Consider the following 17,500-nt stretch of genomic DNA (forward strand, 5'->3'; position numbering starts at 1 on the left):
CAGCAAAGGGGCCAGCTGACACACACACGGGGCACTTCCTGGGTGCTGGGAGTGATGGGGTGTGTGTGGAAAACTCAGTCTCAAGGAGTAGCTTGTAGCCTAGCAAGATTCGAAAGACTGGCAGCAATTTAGGACACAGCAGCCTCTACTGCAACTGCAGAGCTCTGGCTCTGGACTCAGAGGGCCTAGGTTCAGGCCACTAACTAGCTATGTGACCTCGACTAAGTTACTTACCCTCTGCCTCAGTTGCCTTGCAAAATTAGGTTACCCACAGTGCCTGTCACTTATCATTGTTGGGAAGTCGACACGATGTAGGTCACGGCAGCTCCCGTTATGGCTGACATGCGGGGCTGGCGTGACTGTCCTTGCTACCACCTCCCAAAGTCCTTTCTGTCATCAGTGGATACGAACGTTGATTTCTTTGTAAAAGTTGAAACTCACTGCCGGGCGTGGTAGTGGCTCACACCCCTAATCCCAGCACTTTGGGAGGCTGAGGCGGGCAGATCACCTGAGGTCGAGAGTTTGAGACCCGCCTGACCAACATGGAGAAACCCTGTCTCTACTAAAAATACAAAATTAGGCCGGGCGCGGTGGCTCACGCTTGTAATCCCAGCACTTTGGGAGGCCGAGGCGGGCGGATCACGAGGTCAGGAGATCGAGACCACGGTGAAACCCCGTCTCTACTAAAAATACAAAAAAATTAGCCGGGCGTGGTGGCGGGCGCCTGTAGTCCCAGCTACTCGGAGAGGCTGAGGCAGGAGAATGGCGTGAACCCGGGAGGCGGAGCTTGCAGTGAGCCGAGATTGCGCCACTGCACATCCCGTCTCCAAAAAACAAAAAAAAAAAAAAAAACAAAATTTATTGGTGTGGTGGCACATGCCTGTAATCCACTAATGGAGGCTGAGGTTGGAATCCGTGGGTGAGATGGATGCAATGACCGAATCATCCATTGCCAAAACTCCGTCTCAAAAAAAAAAAAAAGAAAGGAAAGAAAAAGAAACTCGCTATTAGTGTGCAGGGGTGTGGAATGCCTCTCCTCTGTTAGGAACTGGCCCCTGGAGTTTCCTGTCTGCAGTGTGGCTGACTGGGATCAACGGCAGGGGTCCAGAAAGGCGAGATCACACAAGCAGCAAAGTCCAAATCACTCAGGGCCACAGCCAGGGCTTTGGCTTAGTCTAAGGACTAAGGAGGAGATGCTGGCGGGTCTTCTGGGTTTTGAGATCACGATCTCACTGTCGGGATCCCTGGCTGCGGGAGCAGTGATCTGATGGGAGCTCTACTAGGAGATGTGGCAATCACCTTTCAGCTCACCTCTTCTTTGGGGCACTGCTTCCAAGAAGCCTCCCCTAATTGCCCCCACTTAGCTCTAATTGCTCTTTTATTGCACTTCCCCCACCCCTGGTGAGCAGAGTAACCTTGGGCAAGTTACGTAACCTCCAAAGGTCTGGGCCTTCACTCAGGAGGCTGGAGGCCAGTTAAATAACCACTAAGCTCCCTTCAGCCTCACATTGTATGATTTGCTGCCACGAGAAATGCCCAGAGCATGAGCCACCCCCTGCCAACCTCCAAGACAGGCTGGAGAAACCAGCCGACAGCTCCTTGGGCGCAGACGCAGGAGGAGCAAAGTCCAGGGCTGGAGAGACTCCCTGGGGAGCAGGGAGGCATCAGATCCTTTCTGCCTGAGGCCCTGGCTGGCCCAGAAAAACATCCTCCTTTCCTAGCCTAGGGTTCGACGCAATTTCAACTTTTGCCTCTTATCTGGAAAACTAGTGGGAGGGGAAGCCGGTGCTCAAGATCACAGGAAGGGGTGTGTTGGGGCAGGTTAGGAAATCAGGTAGGCCAGTTTAGTGTAAGTAGAAGGAGTCTGCATCCCAAAATACCATCAAGAGCTTTTTTGACTTAAAGGCCCCCTTTTTTTTTTTTTTTTTTTGAGATGGAGTCTAGCTTTGTCACCCAAGCTGGAGTGTAGTGGCGCAATTTCGGCTCACTGCTACCTCTACCTCCCAGGTTCAACCGATTCTCCTGCCTCAGCCTCCTGAGTAGCTGGGAGTACAGGTGCCCACCACCATGTCCAGCTAATTTTTGTATTTTTAGTAGAGACAGGGTTTCACTGTGTTGGCCAGGCTGGTCTTGAACTCCTGACCTTGTGATCCACCCGCCTAGGCCTCCCAAAGTGGTGGGATTATAAGCGTGAGCCACCACGCCCAGCCTAAAGGCCATTTTGAAAGGGATTAGAAATAAAGTGAGAATGACCCAGCGAAGAAAGGCCTGGATCTGGGTAGGCCATGCTGTTAGAGTAATCTGAACTTGGTTCTAGAGACTGTTCTGCCCCCAGCTAATCCTCACCAGGCCTTGGTGTCCCCATCTGGCGAATGGGATGACATCCATTTGGCTGCCAGACCTCCCAGAGTCAGGCCCACAGAAGTCATAGAAGGAAGGTCTCAGAAGAATGGGTCCGCAGAGACCCATGGTAAGGGCAGGTTGGGATGCACTCGAGCACAGTCTGTGTAGCTGCAAGCATCTTAGAGGACTGGGTGGTGTACCTGGTGCTGCTGGCAACACCCTGCAAATACTTCCGCTCCTTTCCCCTGGAGTGGTGCAGGCTCCAGTCATGCCAAAGGTGCCCCCAGCTAGGGAGCTGCCCTTCTCTGCTGCAAACAGTGTGGGCCTCCCCACCAACTCCACTTCTCAGAAGCCTCTGAAAACTAAAGAAGTCTTCACAAGGAAGGGGCATGGGGATGTTTTTCTCCTGCCCCAGCTCGTCCAACTTGCCCTCTTGGTTTCCACAGAGAGGCAGGGACCAGGGCTCATTCTCTTGCAGCAGTCCTTGAACAGGTCTGGGCACACAGTATGTGCTTAGTAAAATATCTGCTGAATGAGGAGCTGGATGGTTTGATCTGTCTCAAGTTCCTTGAAAGCAAAAACCACAGCTGCCCTCCAGCACCAAGGGCAGACCTGCTCAATGTGCTCTTGCTGACCTCTCCTGCCTGAGCCTTATTTCACAGGGGAAAGGAATTTGGGAAAAGTTGATGGAACAAGGGATGGGGGTAGGGGAAGAAGAAGAGGGGGCTCCTGGAGATAAACAGACAGGCAGGGAGAGCAGTTTATTCTGTAAAGTCCCTCCATCAAAGGGGAGAGGGTAACAATAAGCTGGTCTTGAAGGCTGCCTCGAGCTGGAAGCTGCACTGAGTGAGCTTTACAGGCATTTCCTCTTGCGAGGTGGGTATAATTAGTTCCATTTTCAGACGATGCAGTGTGCTCAAGGCCTCACAATTTGTAAAGGCAGAGAAGTGGTATTAAATCCCAGGTGTGACTTGAATGCCTGTCCTTAACCAGGTTCCACTCCAGCCTGGGCAACAGAGTGAGACTCTGTTTCAAAAGATAATAATAATAAAAATAAAATAATGGCACCCCTACCCCTTCCATGACTTAGAGCCTGTGAGACCAAGGACCAGAATCTGGGCCTGGGGCACCTGGTTCATTCACTCTGCTGTGCCCTTCCAAGAGGCTTGGCTGCACTGACTGGACTTCCAACCAAAAGGGCCACACAGCTTTTGGCATCCCCCTGAGCTGAGCACAGTGCTGGACAGACGGACACAACAAACTGAGCAAGACTGCAATCCACACACTCACTGAGCATCCTGAGAGCGAGGCCTGGCAACACAGGCCCAGGGCTGGGAAGACACGGCCACTGCCCATGAAGGTTGCAAATGGTCTAGCTGGACCTAACTAGCACTCCAAGCCTTTCTGAATGAATGGACGAGTCCAGAGAGGGAAAATCTGGCCAGGCGCACACAGCATAAACCAGTTTACAGGTAAAAGTAGAACGCAGGTTAGAATCAGTTTTCTCCTACACAGTAGTTCAGATGAGGGGTCCTCATCCCTAGCCCCAAGCACGGACGCACTCAGACAAATGGAAGGGGGCTCTGCTGTGTCCTCCCCACCCAATGTGGCCAACAAGGCCCCTGGCAGCCCTGCAGGACTGGAGACTACACCATCGAGCAAAGCGGGTCCTGCTACCAGCTGCCCTGCACAGCCTCTCTCCCACACTCAGGGGGCAAGCATCCCCGCTCATAGGAGGGGCCCAGCTAAGCAGCTGCACCAGATTACAGTGGGGCACGGGAGGTGACAACAGCCAGAAGTACACAGCCCTGCCTAAATATTTCAGCAGGGAACCCAAATATTTAGATGGAGGAGAGGAAAAAGAATGCACATTTCAAAGCCAATCAAAGATGAGAGGGGAGGCGGGTGGTGTCTGCCCCGAGTGAGGGTCCAGCTCTGATCCCAGAGCCTGGGTAACCGTCATCCCGGGAGAATACCCATGAGACCATCTGGACCCAGGAATTCTCCAGAAAAGTTTTAACCAAGGCCTGGGACAAGCCAGGACTGAGCAGAGCCCTGCTAGAAGAGAGAAAGAAGGAAACCGTCCATATTTTTAGGTGTTGACCATCAACTGTTTTAGGTGGTTAATTTGCAGGAAATAGAAAACAGTGGGTGACTGACTCCACCAGGAGAAACTTGATGGGTTTTAGCATCTTCCCTTGTCCCCGTCCCCAGATTAGGAGCTCACTGCATGGTGGGTCCTGCAGGGTGGTGTCAGGGACAGAGTACACAGAGGAACTGGGTACAGGAACAGCAGTTAACACGTAGCCAGTCACCTGTTACATGTGCCAGACACACTAACATGTTAACATAGACTCTATGGGCATGACGGACATACTGTACTATTATCCCATTTCGCAGATGAGATGACTTGCTCAATGAAGTCACACAGCTCAGTATCCTGAACTCTTAGCCCCATGCACCCTAAGACTCTGAGGACACCACATATGCCCTGCCCTTTCTCACCTCTATGCTTTGCTCCCTGCTTTTCCCCACCTTCAAGGTAGCCTCACACAGAAGACAATAGTTCATAGTGTGAGCTCTGGGTTCAAAACCTCATCTTCCACTTCCTAGCTACACAGCCTCAGACAAGTTATTCAGTCTCGATGGTCCATTCTGTTGCTTCTACTGTGAAGTCGAGCTGATCACGGAACTTACTGCAGAGGGTGGCTGCCATGATTCAATGAGATGATGCACATCGGTGGCTCCCACAGCCTGTGGCCGTGTAAGTGCTTGTAACTATTGGTTGCCCAAGCCTGTCACTCCCAGCCCCTGACTCCACCTCCACTTATGGACAAGACCGAAGGTTCCGAGTCAACAAGGGGGGTTGAATCTCAGTTCTCTATCCAACAGTGTAGACCTAGGCAAGTCACCTGGCCTCTGGTTTCCTGTCCAATGGATTCAGCAATACCTAGCCCACAGAACTGGTTCAAGGAGACACAGGTAACATCCCAGCCCAATGCCTGGCACCTGGTAAGCACTCCACAGAATGCTCACAGGGCTACTGCCCATGCCACTCACCCTCCAAGCCTGCCTTCTTCTAAGTGCAGGAGTAAAAATTCATCTCTCGCCCTGGTGCACACCCGGAGTCCCCAGGTGCACTTACCAACATCAATCTGGTAGCAGCTCCTTACTATTCTTCCTCCAGGTTAGGGGCCCCCTGAGGGCAGCGGCTGTGTTTTGTTTGGAGCCAGGTCTCCCATAGGCCAAAGAGTTTGGCTACAGGCCTCAGAAAACAGAAAATGAATCCCCCCAGCCCCTTCAACATGTGCCCATCTCTCCAGCCTCTTCCATCTACAGCTTATCACTGAGCACTTTGGACTGTATTTCCTCTCATTTCACCACTGCGGCCCAATTATCTTTCCTCAGCTACACTGATCTCCAGAGGGTTAAAGACTCTCCAATATCTGAGGCTTCATCAAGCACAGAAAGGATAGCCAGTAGGGAGGGCCCCTTCTGTGTTTCCAACTCCACTGTGTCCAGGTCTCTGAGGTCCAGAGATTGGGATAACCGCTCACCAGAAGCCTAGAGGCCTTAGGCAGCTGAACAGAGCTACAGCTGGAGCACACCACCCCCACTTCTATATAAAGGGATAGCGAAGATGCAATCTGGGAAGGTCACCAAACGCGAGACGGAATGTCTTTGGCTGGGCCAGGGACCCAGACCTGGACCTAAGGGGCTCATAGTAGGAAAAGAACTAGAGTGTGAAGGTCAGTGGGTTTTTCTGGGGGCTGTAGGCTCTATGGACTTTCTGGGAAAACCCGCACTACATCACATCAGCAGGAGAAAGGAAGGAGGGGGTGTCCTTATCAGAACACCCACAGAGTGAAGGGATCAGCCCACAGAAATGTCGTTAATTTAGAGTAGAATGTTCCACTTCTTTTACGCTGTGAATGGCTGTGGAGGAAACTTTCTGAAATGTTGTTCCCTCCCCTACTTGAAAATTGCAAAAATTTGATGGAGTTCAAATTCCTTGGCAACCCAGAAGAGCTTAGTCATGTGACTCTCACCTCCCTGGCCTGTGGCTACAGCCTGGTGGGTCCATCCTGCAGAACACCTCCCCAAGGGCTATGGGCAAGAGACAGCCACCATCCCCATCCCTTTTCTAGTTCTTTAGAAGTTTGGTTGATATACACCCAGAAGTAGGAGCACTGCATCACTCAGTAGTTCTATTTTTAATTGAGGAAACTCCGTACTATTTTTCACAGTGGTTGTACCACTGTACAAAGCAAAAGAAATACTATATGACTCCACTTGGGAGACATCTAAAGTAGTTAAGTTCACAGAAACAGAAAGTAGAATGGTGGTTACCAGGGGCTGGGTAGAGAGGGAGAAGAAGAATTGTTGTTGAAGGGGGTATAATTTCAGTTTTGCAAAATGAAAAAGTTCTGGAGATCTGTTTCATAACGGTAAACATACTTAACACTACTGAGCTGGGCTTTTAAATGTGGCTAAAATGGTAAATTATATGTTTCTGTGTTTTTTGCATTTAAAAAATTCAGTTGACGTTCTCTCTGTTCTAGGAAGATCTTCCTGATTCTTTGTAATACCAATTAGATGCCCACCACAACTGTGCAGGGACCACTCCATTGCAGCATAGGAATATCTGGGCGTAGCAGAAATGGCAGCTAACACTTAGTGAGCATTTACGATGTGCCATACACTATTCTAAGCAAACTATGGTGTGGCTTCAGAGGCCACTCCCACAACCATCAGACACACTGCTTGGATGGTGATTCCTTCAGCAACACCACCAAGGCCTTGCAGTGGCAGCTGGAGAAAGATCCCTACTGAGGGCAGCACATCCTCTATGTACAGCCATACTTGGGAAGAACTGAACAGGCAAGGGGTCCTCTGCATTATTCCAGAGGTCCCTGGGGACTCGGTGAACTCTCAAAGAGATTCGCTTCCATCTTCTCCACTCCCTACAAGGAATATTGGAAGGAGGCAAACCTACTTCATGTGCTTTCCTATGGTCTCCTACCTCACTTCTCTGTACCACCCCAGTTCTGGCCAACTGGTTCTTGCAGCACCATGGAAATACAGCATCCCAATTTGGACAAAGACTGTCTTAGAGGCTCCACTCAGGGCCCTGGCTCCTCTGCTCCCCAAAACCTTGCACTTCTCTCCCTCCTCCCACCACCACCAACCACACACACAGTTCAGAGGCTGAACCTAATCTGCCAGCAAACAGCCAAGATCAAGATGAAAGCCTTTGGCCCGAGGTCAGGGCCAGCGAAGCACAGCATCCAAAACCGGAGGATTTTGTTTCTTTTAAACGCCAGACTATAAATAGGGCAAAACCCCAGGAAAATATTTAAAAGCAACAATCATCACCTCTTTTGCATCCCCCACCCCCACTGGAAACTTTCAACACTTGCTAATTTCTACCCTCAATAATTCTCTATTACTGTGCCATCTGTAATCATCCTAAGGGTTCTAGTAAAACTCTCAAAGCAATTTAATAAACATTCACTTTCACTGTTAAAAAACTCTAACCAGAGCAGTTGACTAAGGCAGACTAAGGCTTTTTTTTTTTTGGCTGTCCTCAACTTTTGAGTGGAACATAAATAAGAAACAAGCCATTAGGAAGGGACCTCTTCAATTTCCTCTCAGAAAACCAGCTTATCCACTTTCCACTTCTGCAGTCCTAGCCAGTAAGAACTCAAGCTCGGACCCATGGCTGTGGAGGCCTCCAAGATCATAACCAAAAGAGCTATTGTGTTCCCTTTACTTACAAAGGCAGTTAAGTGGACCAGTGCATTTTACAATTTCCAACAAGGCCTGAGACAGAGAGGGTGTTTATATTAACCCTCAGCTTTCCAAAAAATTCAACGTACCCCATTCTAAGCATTTTGGCCACATGTAATTTTGTCATATATTTCATGGTTTTATTTTTCAAATCTGGGGAGCAGAATTGGTGTTAAAAGAGTGCCAGAACCTCAAAATTGGAACTAGCCTCACTACTTTGGACTGGAGTGTGTATAGACCAGTCCAAGGGTCCAGAAAATGAAAGGAGGTACACATGGAAAACCTCAGAACACAAGAAAGCACTTTGGAGCTTAGGAAGGAAGGAGGCCAGTGGGATCCAAGAGGCTTCTGGGAACAGGTCAGCTATATGAGCAGTCAAGCAAAACCTGGACTTTGGTCTGGGATGCTAGACAGAGGGCAGGACCTGGGGCAACCCTGCTCCACCCTCAGGAGACAAGGGACTCTCTAGAGCCGCAGCAAGAAGCCTGCAGGCTGCCTTCCCCAGGCTAGGAGAAAAGGCCACTCTCCGTCTTCTGTTAGGAGTCTCTTCTCCCTTCCTTTCCCAGTTAGGTTTTTTTTCTCTTTTTTTCTTTTTCGAGACAAGCTCTTGCTCTGTCGCCCAGGCTGGAGTGTAGTGGCGCAATCCAGGCTAACTGCAGCTTTGACCTCCCAGGTTCCCAGCTGTTGTTTCTAATCCAAGACCCCACTCTGGCTTGAGGTCATCTCTTGAGAGCCCTTCCTGACCCCTCAGGCTGGACCAGACCCTCGTTAAGCGACCTCCTGAAAACCTCTTCTGTAGCCCATACCCACTGTCTTGTTCCCAGTGGGTTTATGTATCCTTTTCTCCAGCAGCTCGGAGCCCAGCCTAATTCTTTGTATCCTGAGAGTCTTGCCCAGTGTCTGGCACATGGTGGATACTTAATAAATGCTTGCTAATTTCCATGTACTCTGAAACATGAAATTTAGATGTGAAAACTGACTGCTCTATGTGATCCCAGACAAGTTACATCGCCTTTTCCCCTAATTTTCCTCATTTATGGGGTGGTCTGCAAGATTAAATTAAGAATGTGTATAGAGTGCTTATTCAAAGTGGTCTGGCACATGGTGGGCTCTCAAATCCCTCCTGTTTCTGATCACTGCCCACCAGAGGCAGAAGGTTGAGAAGGGCTGTCATTCCTCCCCTTCAATCACACCCCCACTGTTTTCGGTGGGACAGGGGTTGGGGACTTCCAAAATGAGAAGTGCAGAGGGGTGGACTGATGTATTACTTCAGTAACAGAGGTGCTGGGTCAGCCAGGCAACAACACAGGAGACACCTGTATGCCATTACCTGTGCTAGGGGAAATAGAAAATAGAATTTTCCAGCAGATCAGGGTCCAGCTGAACCAATTGCCTAAGTTCAGTTACAGAGCAACAATCTTCACAGGCCCAAGAGGGAGGTGCAAGCTCCTGGGGCAGACTGCCTGGTCATTGCCCCTCCCCGTCCCGCCCCACAGCCTGTGCCTCCTGTGGTGTCCCTGTGGCCGTTTGATCTTCACTTGAATACATACTGTAAAGAGTACCTGAAATAAGGCAGGTAGGTAAAGCTGCCATCCTCAATCAATGCTAAGGTCAGGAGACCTGTTCACTTTTTATAGACATCTTGCCTAATGTTTCTGCTCTACTGGAGCCTCCCCAAACACTCATTTTGCAGATGAGGAAAGGAAGGCAAAGTTAAGTTACATGGCTTGATGGGTAAATGGCCGAGCCAGATGGCAAAACCAGCCTGTGCCCTCTCTCATAAAACGAGGATAATAGCACCCACAATGCCCGACACAGAGTAGGTGTGCTGTAGATGTTAACTTCCCTTGTGGGCGTCTGCAATTTAGGAAGAGGTTGGGAGAATGAGTCACCAAAGATCTTGCTTAAGAGCAAGGGTTCAAGATGGTTCTGAAGACAGGAAAGAGGACGATCACGTGGTCCCAGGCTGGCGGGTCACTGAGCACTTGAAAGTCAGCCTGCACCTCACTTCAACCACAGCGGAGGGAAGGAAGTACCTGACAATTCGGGGGTATTTCTAAAGAAAGGTGACTTAATTCTCTTTCTCACACATTTGAAAGAGCACACACAACTTCCAGGGTAAGAGAAACCCCAACTCAGACTGCACCCCATCTCTTCCAACCATCTTTGTCCCACCCCTGGTCCTACCCCAGGAGTTCCTAGCTAGGGGCTCCTTCATGATTCCAAGGTGATTCAGAACCAGCTAAAACACAGAGCGTCAGGTGGAAAATGCCAAGCAGCCAGATGGGAAAGAAGATTTTTGAGTTTTCATTTTTCCTTAAACCAATATCCTGAGGCCTGAGGCAGTACCCCAAGTCACAAGAAAGCAGAGCAAGGCAGATTTCTGCAGATTAAAACTGATGCCAGCAAATGCTTCTACTTGTCCATTTTCATTTCTTGGGTTTTTCCTATGACGGGAGGGGACTCGCCCGGTTGGGGTTGGTTTGGGAGTTTTTTTGGCTGGGGATGAGGACAGGGCTGTCCTTGTTCAAGAACTTATCTATAATCGTCTCCAAAGCAGACTGGCTTGATGCCCAAATCCTTTTTCTAAAAATTACCTGCCCATTACTTTTTTTTGGTAGGGGGGTAAATGTTGACCGATTTAACAGGATCGCTAAGTAAGAGGCATTTTGTTTGTTCAAATACCTTAAGAAGCCGTCTAGCCTCCAAAGCTATGACCACCAGCTGCACCCGGCTGCCTAACCCCTGGACCCCCCCCCCCCCCCCGCCTTTCCTTCTCCTTGTGTTTTGAAGTTTATTTTCCCACATTTAGCCTTGAATTCTTTCCTTCCTTCCCCTGCAGTGTTGGAGCAACAGCTTGGAGGGAAACACTTCGAGGGCAGCTCAAGGCTTTATCATCCTTGCCTGCCCTCTTCCCCCTCTAAACAAAGCCCTGGAACAAACTAAACAAAAACTTGTTCTCTACAGGAATTGTTTCCTCAAGGGAAATCATAAAGCGACCCCCTCCCCACAACCCCCCCCCCCCCCCGCAGGGTGGACACCCATCAGAAGGAAGCCGTGTAGACTCTTCATGCCAGGACTCCTGCTGTTAGGAGGTAAACCAACCAATAACCTGCTGAAGCTTATCCTCCCCACCATCACCTCCCATCTGCCTCTACCCGGGAAACGGCTACAGGGCAAGAGACTCTCCACGAAAATCCAACACTAAGCCTGCTGGACTAAACCTCCCCTTCCACAGGACCCCTTGGAGGACAAGTCTCCCTACACACGGCTGCCAGCAAATACGTATATGCTCATCTGTGTGATGTCCATCATTCTGGGGACAAGATTTTGATGTTTTCCAAATGCTTCTAACCTAACAGTCCACGGCAGAAATAAGGAATGAGGATGGGCTCATTCCCATTTCTCACATGGGGAAACGGAGGCTGGAAAATGAGCGACAACTAGATAGGCATGAAGTATTGAGGTGCTGCTGTAGACTAAACGTTGCTCCTCATCAGACCTCCTTTCTGGCATCTTTCACCCTGAGAGCAAGGTAACACCATGGACAATCTACCCCTACTCCCTAACTGCTGCTATCTAGAACTTTCACCCAGGTCCTGGTCATTCCACTGGGGGAGCAGGCCAAGAAGAGTTGATGGATGAAGCTGAGCCCTCGAGAAACTGGGGTAGAGGGCTTCGGTCCCCAAATTGGCCCCAAGGTCTCAGTCAGGATAGGCAGCCCGTTTATCCTAGGTGAGGTCAATGCCACCCATCGGGCTGTGCACCAGAAGATAAGCGGTTCCCAATGCCAACACGGAGGGAAGTCCCCCACCCACCCCAATTCCGCACACACTCTCCTGCCCCCTCTTAAAGGGACTACGCGGGTATTATTCGTTTGTGCAACCTGCTACTTTCACGAAGTTTTACTCCAAGCCCTTGAAGGATGTCACCGCGAGATAAGCCTTCCCGGAAGCCTGAGCGCGTCCCCAGCATTCCAGGCACCAGCCCTCATCCCGTGGGTTCGGGCCCCACAGAGCCCCCAGCTCCTCTCCGGAACCCTGCTGGGGGCGGAAGATTTTGTCCAGGCTCGGGCTGGGGACCCTCCCGCCGCTCTGCCGGGTTCACGTTCCTTAAGAAAAGCCTGGCAGGCGTGGCACTGGCCCTGGAGCGGGGAGGTGGAGACACGAGGGGATGGCACCAGGCTGGGCTTCCAGACTCCGGGAGCGTCTCCAGGGAAAGATAAACGCCTTTATCCGTCCCACAGCCTCTTTCCAAGGAGGGAGGTACCGTCACACCCACACTGAAACACCGTGGAGCCCAGTTCACCCGGAAATCAACTCCAATTTATCTCCGGCCAAACTAAGTTCCAAAGAGTCTCCGCGCCTGGGGGACCCCTGTGTCCCTCGGGTGAGCGACAGATCCTCGAAGCCTGACCCATGATGAGACATGCTCTCTCATCACCCCCTGGACCTTCCACAGGGACTGAGGGTCACCCAAAGCTGTGAAGGGGTCTTCCTTTCAGCGTCCCCTAAAGCTCAAGCCAGCTTCAGATGTATTTGGGGGTACAGGCGGCGACTGACCTCTAGGATCTTGTCCAGGCCCTCCTGACCCAGGCACGGGAACTCCTTGAGCAGATGCAGCTTCTGTGTGTAGTAGTTTTTCTTGGCCTCCTTCCAGTGCGGCTCCTCCAGCACTTCGAAGATCGCCGCCCCGATGGCCAGGTAGAAGATGATGGCCGAGGTGAGCAGAGGGCCCCGGTCCACCATGGCTCCCAAGCGGCCGCCTCCTAGAGAAAGCCTCTCCTAGCCCCGGCTGCGCCCGTCCTCCCGCCCTCCAGCCTCTGAAAACAGCTGTTTGAATTTGGAGCTCCGCATGCGCAGTGCTCGGTACTCCCCCCCGCAAGCACCGCTCCCCGGACAAAGTTGCCTGGCCAAGTTGGCCCACGGAGTGCGGGGAGCTGCGTGGGGCCCCACTCACGCGGCCCGGGGTGGGCGAACACCAGGGGGGCTGAAAGGGCGCCCTGGACCGCGGATGCGTAAGGAGCGGGAAGAACACAGGACTGGACTCTGGGCAGACACGTGGGCCGCCTCTCCACGCGTCGCTCCTCCGCGCGCCACTAGCAGTATGCGCCGCGCCCGCCTCCGCGCGCCTCTTTAACCAGCGCCCGGCGCGCTCTGCCCCCTGCTCCGGGCTCCGACAGGGGAGGAGCCCAGGCGGGCCCCGCCCCTTCCCCGCGCCAGCCGCCCGGCGAGCGCAGGAGTGAGCGTGAGGTGAGCGCTGGAACAGGCACGGCGCTCCCCGCGCTCCCAGGGTCAGCCGCCAGGGGAGGCTGCGCCGCCCGCCCGGACCTGCACGCCCCGCGGTGCCCGAGGGGTTGCGGTCTCGGGGACTCGTGTTTGTTATTAGGGCTGGCGTGTTAACTAAAATGATTGTGACTGAGGTCAGGAGTTTATTGCTTTTTTTTTTTTTTTGTATTTTTAGTAGAGACGGGGTTTCACCCTGGTCTCGATCTCCTGACCTCGTGATCCGCCCGCCTCGGCCTCCCAAAGTGCTGGGATTACAAGCGTGAGCCACCGCGCCCGGCTATTGCTTTTGTTATTTTTATTGTAATTCCATTTTCATTTACTGATGTTTCTTCCAAAAAAGTCTGATGCTCAGTCTCTCCGTGTCTCTCTTCCACACACTTTCCTGTAAGCCTGAGGAAGGGGGTTAGAACGGGGCTGAAGAAGCTGTAGGGAATCAGAGGACATCAGGAACTAATCCAGCCACCCACGCGTGATTCCTCCCCCTCACCCCGTTCTCACCTATTCAGGTGAGAACCCTGCATCTGGAAGGAGCAGGCAGCTCAATTCGTGGCACCCCTGTGCGCCCCCCACCCAATACACAGTAACTCTACGGGAAACACTTGGCCTCCTTTTCTTTTCTTTTTCTCTTCTCCTTTCCTCTCCTTTCCTGTTTTCTTTTCTTTCAGACGGAGTCTCACTCTGTCGCCAGGCTGGAGTGCAGTGGCGCGATCTGGGCTCACTGCAACCCCCGCCTCCCGGGTTCAAGCAATTCTGCCTCAGCCTCTCAAGAAGCTGGGACTACAGGGGCACGCTGTCAGGCCCAGCTAACTTTTGTATTTTTAGTAGAGACGGGGTTTCACCATGTTGGCCAGGCTGGTCTCAACTCCTGATCTCAGGTGATCCGCCCGCCTTAGCCTCTCAAAGTGCTGGGATTACAGGCGTGAGCCACCGCGCCCGGCCCACTTTCATACATATGCTCCAGCTGATGTAAAATTCCACCCCCCCCACCTTATCTCCCTCGTTGGCTTTATGTCCTTCTTAGTACTAAATTCCCTCTGCTATATTATATAACTTTATTTATTGTTTACTCTGTACTGTGCTCCCTCCCCGCCACACACACACACACACACGGAAATGTCTGCTGGGGAGATGGAGAATCTGTCTTGTGTAATGATGTATCCACAGTGCCTGTTACATACATAGCAGACAGTCAATAACCATGTGTGCGATGAAGCAGTGAATGAATTTGTTAAAAACAGGTGCCCAAGATATTTCCAACTCGCCTTGCTGCCATTCTCTGAGCTCTTGTAAACCCCAGGAAGTACTGCATCCCTTCCATGCATCATAAGCAGACCCTGTCATTCGACTCACTTTGCAGTGAGGAAAAAAGCTCAGTGGGTTAGTTTGTTCAGTCGTTCAACCAGCACCAGTCAGAAGTTGGAGGGGAAACCTCCTTTCAGTGCTCTGTACCAGGGGCTGGCCCTGCCCTTCTCTGGTCTCTATAGGGGCAGGTACTGGAATGGCCAGAGTCCCTGAGCACTGTCTCCTGGCCAAGGCCTTTTCTTTCCATCGAGAAGGGGAGTCATTTCTCACCTCCTACCCACCCTGTACCCAGGCTGTGGCCTGAACCCCAAGGTGTCAAGAGACACTTTACTTGGGGAGGGGGGTATCTGTACTATCTCCAAATCTGGCTGGAGTGGAGGGGTTAGGGATACAGTTGGAAGCATTGATTTGATTTTGCTGATGTTTCTGTCTCTCCTTATGGCAACACGAGTGTGTCCAGAGAAGAAGACCAGAGCAGGAAGCTGGGGAGCCCCAGATTTCCTGATACTGCATCCCTGAGGTGTGCAGCGCCAGTCCCCTCAGGACCCCCCTGGCCAAGGATCATCCTGGACAAGGCCCTGGGGGCGCATCTCTGTAGACAACCCACTCCCAGCACCAGGCCTCTCACCCAACCCAGCATATCCATCTTCTCTAAGCCTTGCTGACCTCCTGCCTACCCTGTCCCCCCAGGCTGTGGCCTGAACCCCAGCTCAGCAGTCTCACTCTCCAGCCCTCAGCTGGGATGGAAACCAAGCATGGGTTCCGGATCCCCCCTCTCTAGATGGAGTTCACCCTCTTTGTGAGAGTTCAGGGCTGCAGTGTGAACGCTTCAGTGAGCATGGGGTGGGGGCAGTTTGAGAGGACACAGGCCCTCTCTTTGTTTGGAAAATTCCCTACCATTCCTCTCCCACCTCCGGTCTGTGTTCTCTTCCTAAGAAAATAAAGGGCCTCTTCCTATTTTGGTCTCACAGCCTCATGGAAACGCTGAACACTTTGAGATGAATTGATTTTTATTCGAAGCCTCTGTATGTTCTAGTTTCTTTGTTCTTCCACTCTGTTTCTGCATTTCCTGTCCCCTTCTTCCTTCTTGCTCTCCTTGTGGTGCTGACTGACTCCTCATCCTCTCTTTCTGTCGCTCCATCGTTTACTTTCCCGTATTTTTCCAAAGCTCCTTCCCCAGCTCTTCATTCTCCCTCCTCCTGCCTCTCTCCTTTGTCTCCATCCCAGTTAAATGTGCTTCCCCTCCCCCAACTTCCCCTCCCCTCCCCAGCTCCCCACTCCCCTCTCCAGCTCCCCTGCCCCAGCCGGATAGTTGGATCAACACCTTCTGTAGATCAGGGGCACACACTTGCTCTCTGTACAGCAGCCAGTAGGGGCTTTTATAAAACGTAAACTGTGCTGAAACTATAGAATATTTAGACAACACAAGCCTTAAGATTGGAAAAGGGAAAAGTGGGTAAATGGGAATGAGGTGATGTGAGATATATATTTTCCTACAGGGCTGATAAATAAATCCATTCCAATAGCATACGTGTAGTTCTTAGTATTATAATTATTGATCAGAGTTGATAACAATTTCAGAGTGCCACCTTTTGGAAGGCAATCAGCTCTGAGGAATGTAAACCAACAAAAAAATTCTAAGCCCCTCCCAAGCAAGCAAATGGACCCTTCCTCTTGTCCAAGGGCGTTCTCAAGTATACACAAAACACTAGTTCAGGCCATGATGGAATGGGTGGTTGGACATGGCTCCTTTTTTTTTTTTTTTTTTTTGAGAGGGTGTCGCACTCTGTCACCCAGGCTGGAGTGCAGTGGCACAATCTCAACTCCGCAACCTCTGCCTCCTGGGTTCAAGTGATTCTCATGTCTCGGCCTCCCGAGTAGCTGGGACTACAGGCATGAGCCACCACACCCGGCTAATTTTTTGTATTTTTAATAGAGATGGGGTTTCACCATGTTGGCCAGGCTGGTCTCAAACTCCTGACATCAACTGATCTGCCCACCTTGGCCTGCCATAGCACTGGGATTACAGGTGTGATCCAAAGCGCCCAGCTGGCTTGCGTCCTTATAACTTCCTCCCATTGGAATTCAGGCACAGCTGACCAGCGTTAATACTAAAACAGAGACCTTAAGGCCCAACCTGGCCAACATGGTGAAATCCTGTCTCTACTAAAACTACAAAAATTAGCTGGGTGTAGTGGCTTACGCCTGTAATCGCAGCTACTCATGAGAATTGCTTGAACCCGGGAGGCAGAGGTTGCAGTGAGCCGAGATGGCACCATTGCACTCCCAGCCTGGGTGATAGAGCGAGATTCCATCTCAAAAAAAAAAAAAAACCCAAAAAACAGAGACCTTAAGACTGACAGAACAGACTCTTTGTAGCAATAAGAATCATGACAGCAGGCCCTGAGAGAAATCAAAGTATTTTACCCCAAAATATACTCATTTGGCCTATTTTGAAATGCTCCTGCAGGAGCGCTCCCCACGGTCCCGGGGTTGTCTGGCACCTTTGTAGGTTGGATAACAAACATTTATAATCTATTCTCTCTGAAGCCTGCTACCTGAAGGCTTCACCTGCATAATAAGAACCTTGGTCTTTACAACCCCTTATCTTAACCCAGACACTCCCTCCTACAGATTTCATGTCTTTAGATAAATTCAACCAGCTGCCAATCAGAAAATCTTCGAATTCACCTATAACCTAAAATGTATAAAAATAAGCTGTACTCTGATAACACAGGACACGTTCTCAAGATCTCCTGGGGCTGTGTCATGGGCCA

At 51.1% G+C, this 17,500-nt stretch overlaps 1 protein-coding gene across 1 annotated transcript in view; it reads right to left on the minus strand.

The window, feature by feature from the left end:
- The window catches only part of KCNK5 (potassium two pore domain channel subfamily K member 5), a 40,951-nt gene extending 27,708 nt beyond the window's left edge, over positions 1–13,243 (minus strand). Inside the window, exon 1 of the mRNA XM_032141105.2 lies at positions 12,696–13,243. Coding sequence (XP_031996996.1) covers positions 12,696–12,881 — 186 coding nt within the window. The 5' untranslated portion in view covers positions 12,882–13,243. The remainder of the gene's footprint in view (positions 1–12,695) is intronic.
- Positions 13,244–17,500: the final 4,257 nt, after the last annotated feature.

Source organism: Hylobates moloch, unplaced genomic scaffold (assembly GCF_009828535.3).
Source record: "Hylobates moloch isolate HMO894 unplaced genomic scaffold, HMol_V3 SCAFFOLD_20, whole genome shotgun sequence".
In the NCBI taxonomy this organism is placed as follows: domain Eukaryota; kingdom Metazoa; phylum Chordata; class Mammalia; order Primates; family Hylobatidae; genus Hylobates; species Hylobates moloch.